At 57.9% G+C, this 5,798-nt stretch overlaps 1 protein-coding gene across 1 annotated transcript in view; it reads left to right on the top strand.

Annotated features, from left to right (window-relative positions):
- The window catches only part of LOC113490635 (neuroblast differentiation-associated protein AHNAK-like), a gene marked incomplete at its 3' end in the record, with an annotated part of 11,728 nt that extends 5,980 nt beyond the window's left edge, over window positions 1-5,748 (top strand). The window contains exon 2 of the mRNA XM_026867171.1: window positions 7-5,748. Coding sequence (XP_026722972.1) covers window positions 7-5,748 — 5,742 coding nt within the window. The remainder of the gene's footprint in view (window positions 1-6) is intronic.
- Between the last annotated feature and the right edge of the window lie 50 nt (window positions 5,749-5,798).

Below are 5,798 nucleotides of genomic sequence, written 5' to 3'. Positions count from 1 at the left end.
CTGAAGGGCCCCAAGTTCAAGATGCCCGAGATGCACATCAAGGCGCCCAAGTTCTCCATGCCCGACGTCGACTTCAACCTGAAGGGCCCCAAGGTCAAGGGTGACGTGGATGTGTCTGTTCCCAAGCTTGAGGGTGACCTCAAAGGTCCCGACGTGGACATCAAGGGCCCCAAAATCGACATCGAGGCGCCTGACGTGGACATTCACGGCCCGGAGGGGAAGTTCAAGCTGCCCAAGTTCAAGATGCCCAAGTTCGGGATGCCGGGGGTGAAAGCTGAAGGCCCGGAGGTGGATGTGAACTTGCCGGCGGGAGACCTGGACGTGTCGGGGCCCAAGGTGGACGTTGAGGGGCCAGAGCTGGACATTGAGGGTCCTGAGGGGAAGCTGAAGGGGCCCAAGTTCAAGATGCCCGAGATGCACATCAAGGCACCCAAGATCTCGATGCCCGACATTGACTTGAACTTGAAGGGCCCCAAAGTGAAGGGGGGTGTGGACGTGTCTGTTCCCAAGCTCGAGGGTGACCTGAAGGGCCCCGAGTTGGACATCAAAGGCCCCAAAGTCGACGTTGACCTTCCCGACGTCGAGCTGGAAGGTCCTGAGGGGAAGCTGAAAGGCCCCAAGTTCAAGATGCCCGAGATGCACATCAAGGCGCCCAAGTTCTCCATGCCCGACGTCGACTTCAGCCTGAAGGGCCCCAAGGTCAAGGGTGACATGGACGTGTCCGTCCCCAAGCTCGAGGGTGACCTCAAAGGTCCCGACGTGGACATCAAGGGCCCCAAAATCGACATCGAGGCACCTGATATTGACATTCATGGCCCAGAAGGTAAAATAAAAATGCCCAAGTTCAAGATGCCCAAGTTTGGGATGCCGGGGGTGAAAGCTGAAGGCCCGGAGGTGGACGTGAACCTGCCGGCGGGAGACCTGGACGTGTCGGGGCCCAAGGTGGACGTTGAGGGGCCAGAGCTGGACATTGAGGGTCCTGAGGGGAAGCTGAAGGGTCCCAAGTTCAAGATGCCCGAGATGCACATCAAGGCGCCCAAGTTCTCCATGCCCGACGTCGACTTCAACTTGAAGGGCCCCAAGATCAAGGGCGACCTGGACGTGTCTGTCCCGAAGCTCGAGGGTGACCTGAAGGGCCCCGAGTTGGACATCAAAGGCCCCAAGGTCGACATCGAGGCGCCCGACATTGACATTCACGGCCCGGAAGGTAAAATAAAAATGCCCAAGTTCAAGATGCCCAAATTCGGGGTGTCTGGGTTGAAGGCCGAAGGCCCCGACCTCGATGTAAATCTCCCCGACGCCGATGTTGGTATCTCGGGTCCCAAGGTCGATGTTGCTCTTCCTGACCTTGACCTTGAAGGACCAGAGGGAAAACTGAAAGGGCCTAAATTTAAGAAGCCCGAAATGCAATTTAATGTTCCAAAAATCTCCATGCCGGATATCGACTTAAACTTGAAAGGCCCCAAAGTAAAAGCTGACCTTGATCCCTCTCTCCCCAAAATGGAGGCTGAGCTGACAAGCCCCAAGCTCGACATCAAAGGCCCGGAATTAGAGGTCGAGGGGCCTAAGCTCGATCTGGAAGGAAAATCCAAAAAATCCCGCTTTAAACTGCCAAAATTTGGCTTTTCCGGTCCTAAAGTTCAAAGCCCCGAGGTGGAAGTGAAACTTAAAAAACCCGACGTTGAAATATCCGGCCCGAAAGTTGAGGTTCAGGCTCCGGATGCCGACGTCCAGGCCAAATCCAAAGGGTCCAAATTTAAAATGCCTTTCCTGAGTATTTCCTCGCCTAAAATGTCGATGCCGGACGTGGAGCTCAACCTCAAGGGCCACAAACTCAAAGGGGACCTGGATGTCTCCAGCCCCAAGTTGGAAGCGGAACTAAAAGCTCCCGAGATCGACGTCAAGGGCCCCAAAGTCAACCTGGAGGCGCCAGACGTGGATATTCACGGCCCGGAGGGGAAACTCAAAATGCCCAAGTTCAAAATGCCCAAATTTGGGGTTTCTGGGTTGAAAGGGGAGGGGCCGGAGGTGGATCTCAACGTTCCGAAAGGAGACTTGGAGGTTTCGGGCCCCCGGGTGGCTATCGAAGGTGGTGGCTTGGAGGTTGAAGGGCCGGAGGGCAAGTTCAAGGGCCCCCAGTTTAAGATGCCCGACGTTGGCCTCAACCTCAAAGGCCCCAAGGCCGACGTGGACGTCTCCCTCCCCCAGGTGGATCTGAAGGGCCCCGATTTGCACCTGAAAGGACCAAAAGTGGACGTAGAAGGTCCTGACCTTGACATTGAAGGTCCCAAAGGAAAACTGAAAGGCCCCAAATTTAAAATGCCTGAAATGAATATCAAGGCCCCGCAGATCTCCATGCCAGACTTCGATTTGAACTTGAAAGGTCCCAAGACTAAAGGAGGCGTGGAGGGCGATCTCTCGGGGCCAAAACTGGAAGGGGACTTGAACGTGCCCGACGTTCATCTTAAAGGCCCAAAACTTGACCTTGAGGATCCTGAGCTGGATGTTGAAGGGCCGGAAGGAAAACTGAAAGGCCCCAAGTTCAAGATGCCCGAGATGCACATCAAGACGCCCAAGATCTCGATGCCTGACATTGACTTGAACTTGAAGGGCCCCAAGATCAAGGGTGACGTGGACGTGTCTGTCCCCAAGCTCGAGGGTGACCTGAAGGGCCCCGAGTTGGACATCAAGGGCCCCAAAGTCGACGTTGACCTTCCCGACGTCGAGCTGGAAGGTCCTGAGGGGAAGCTGAAGGGCCCCAAGTTCAAGATGCCCGAGATGCACATCAAGGCGCCCAAGTTCTCCATGCCCGACGTCGACTTCAACCTGAAGGGCCCCAAGGTCAAGGGCGACCTGGACGTGTCCGTCCCCAAGCTGGAAGGTGACCTGAAGGGCCCCGAATTGGACATCAAGGGCCCCAAAGTCGACATCGAGGCGCCCGACGTGGACGTTCACGGCCCGGAGGGGAAGTTCAAGCTGCCCAAGTTCAAGATGCCCAAGTTCGGGATGCCGGGGGTGAAAGCTGAAGGCCCGGAGGTGGACGTGAACTTGCCAAAAGGGGATCTTGATGTGTCTGGGCCCAAGGTGGACGTTGAGGGGCCAGAGCTGGACATTGAGGGTCCTGAGGGGAAGCTGAAGGGCCCCAAGTTCAAGATGCCCGAGATGCACATCAAGGCGCCCAAGATCTCGATGCCCGACATTGACTTGAACTTGAAGGGCCCCAAAGTGAAGGGGGGTGTGGACGTGTCTGTTCCCAAGCTCGAGGGTGACCTGAAGGGCCCCGAGTTGGACATCAAGGGCCCCAAAGTCGACGTTGACCTTCCCGACGTCGAGCTGGAAGGTCCTGAGGGGAAGCTGAAGGGCCCCAAGTTCAAGATGCCCGAGATGCACATCAAGACGCCCAAGATCTCGATGCCTGACATTGACTTGAACTTGAAGGGCCCCAAATTGAAGGCGGGGGTGGACGTGTCTGTTCCCAAGCTCGAGGGTGACCTGAAGGGCCCCGAGTTGGACATCAAGGGCCCCAAAGTCGACGTTGACCTTCCCGACGTCGAGCTGGAAGGTCCTGAGGGGAAGCTGAAGGGCCCCAAGTTCAAGATGCCCGAGATGCACATCAAGACGCCCAAGATCTCGATGCCTGACATTGACTTGAACTTGAAGGGCCCCAAATTGAAGGCGGGGGTGGACGTGTCTGTTCCCAAGCTCGAGGGTGACCTGAAGGGCCCCGAGTTGGACATCAAGGGCCCCAAAGTCGACGTTGACCTTCCCGACGTCGAGCTGGAAGGTCCTGAGGGGAAGCTGAAGGGCCCCAAGTTCAAGATGCCCGAGATGCACATCAAGGCGCCCAAGTTCTCCATGCCCGACGTCGACTTCAACCTGAAGGGCCCCAAGGTCAAGGGCGACATGGATGTGTCCGTCCCGAAGCTCGAGGGTGACCTGAAGGGCCCCGAGTTGGACATCAAGGGCCCCAAAGTCGACATCGAGGCGCCTGACGTGGACATTCACGGCCCGGAGGGGAAGTTCAAGCTGCCCAAGTTCAAGATGCCCAAGTTCGGGATGCCGGGCTTCAAGGCCGAAGGCCCGGAGGTGGACGTGAACCTGCCGGCGGGAGACCTGGACGTGTCGGGGCCCAAGGTGGACGTTGAGGGGCCAGAGCTGGACATTGAGGGTCCTGAGGGGAAGCTGAAGGGGCCCAAGTTCAAGATGCCCGAGATGCACATCAAGGCGCCCAAGTTCTCCATGCCTGACGTTGACTTCAACCTGCAGGGCCCCAAGGTCAAGGGCGACCTGGATGTGTCCGTCCCGAAGCTCGAGGGTGACCTGAAGGGCCCCGAGTTGGACATCAAGGGCCCCAAAGTCGACATCGAGGCGCCCGACGTGAACCTCGAAGGGCCGGAGGGAAAACTGAAAGGCCCCAAGTTCAAGCTGCCGGAAACTCACGTCAAGACCCCCCAGATCTCCATGCCAGACATAGACTTGAACTTGAAGGGCCTGAAGCTGAAAGGTGACGCCGAACTCCACGGCCCGAAGCTCGAGGGAGGCCTGAAGGGTCCCGATGTCGATCTGAAGGGCCCCAAAATCGCTCTCGAGGGCCCCGAGGTCGATGTCAACGGCCTGGAGGGGAAAATGAAGCTTCCGAAGATGAAGTGTCCCAAGTTTGTTTTTAAAGGGGAAGGTCCCGAGGCGAACTTGAACGTGGCGAAGGCAGAGGTCGGTTTTTCAGGCCCCGAGGTAGATATCGGCGTCCCGGCTGTGAGCGTTGAAGTTCCAGAGGGCAAAGTCAAAAGTCCTAAACTGAAAATGCCGGAAATGCACGTGAACGTCCCTAAAATCTCCATGCCCGAGATAGACTTGAACTTGAAAGGTCACAAAACGAAGGGAGGCTTTGAGGTGTCAAGCCCAAAGATGGAAGGGAGCCTCAAAGGGCCGGAATTTGGGGTCAAAGGGCCGGACTTTGGGGTCAAAGGGCCGGACTTTGGGGTCAAAAGCCCCGAATTTGGGGTCAAAGGCCCCGAAGTTGACGTCGAATGTCCTGACCTCAACGTCGAAGGCCCGGAGGCCAGCGTCAAATTCCCCAAGTTCAAGAAGTCGAAGTTTGGGTTCGGGCTAAAAAGCCCGAAGGCGGAAATCAAGGCCCCGGGGTTCGAAGTGGATTTACCGGAGGCGGAGCTTAACGTGGAGGCGCCCGACGTCAGCGTCGCCGCGAAGGGCAAGAAGAGCAAGTTCAAGATGCCGAAGCTTCACGTGAGCGGCCCCAAGATGAGAGGCAAGAGGGGCGGGTTCGACGTCAACGGGGCCGGCGGAGACCTCGACGCCGTTTTGAAATCTCCCGACGTGGACGTGAACGTGGCCGGAGCGGACGTGACCGTCAAAAGCGACGCGGCGGTGAAATCCCCCAGAGGGAAAAAAACCGTTTTTGGGAAAATCTCCTTCCCCGACGTCGAGTTCGATCTGAAATCGCCCAAATTCCGGGGAGACGCTTCGGGGGGAGCCCCGAAAATTGAAGGGGAGCCCAAAACGCCCGGTCTCGAGGTCTCCGCGCCGAGCGTCGACCTCAAAGGGCCGAGCCTCGGCCCGGATGTCGAAGGCCTCGCCGCGAACGCCAAGAAAACCAAGTTCAAGGTTCCCGGCGGGCAGGTGGGCGCCGGGGACTTGAGGGTCGAAGGTGACGCGGAGGGACCCGCCCTCGAGGCGGCCGTTGCCTCCGTCCCGGGCCGAGATGTTGACCTCAACGGGAAAGGACCAAAAGTGCGAAGCGAACCGGGAGTTCCCGGCGCACAACTGGAAGGTCCCGAAGG

The sequence above is a fragment of the Athene cunicularia genome, unplaced genomic scaffold, assembly GCF_003259725.1.
Source record: "Athene cunicularia isolate RWA unplaced genomic scaffold, athCun1 SCF_191, whole genome shotgun sequence".
Taxonomy (NCBI): Eukaryota; Metazoa; Chordata; class Aves; order Strigiformes; family Strigidae; genus Athene; species Athene cunicularia.
The sequence above is the reverse complement of the archived record's forward strand: the minus strand, read 5'-3'. Positions and strand labels throughout refer to the sequence as shown.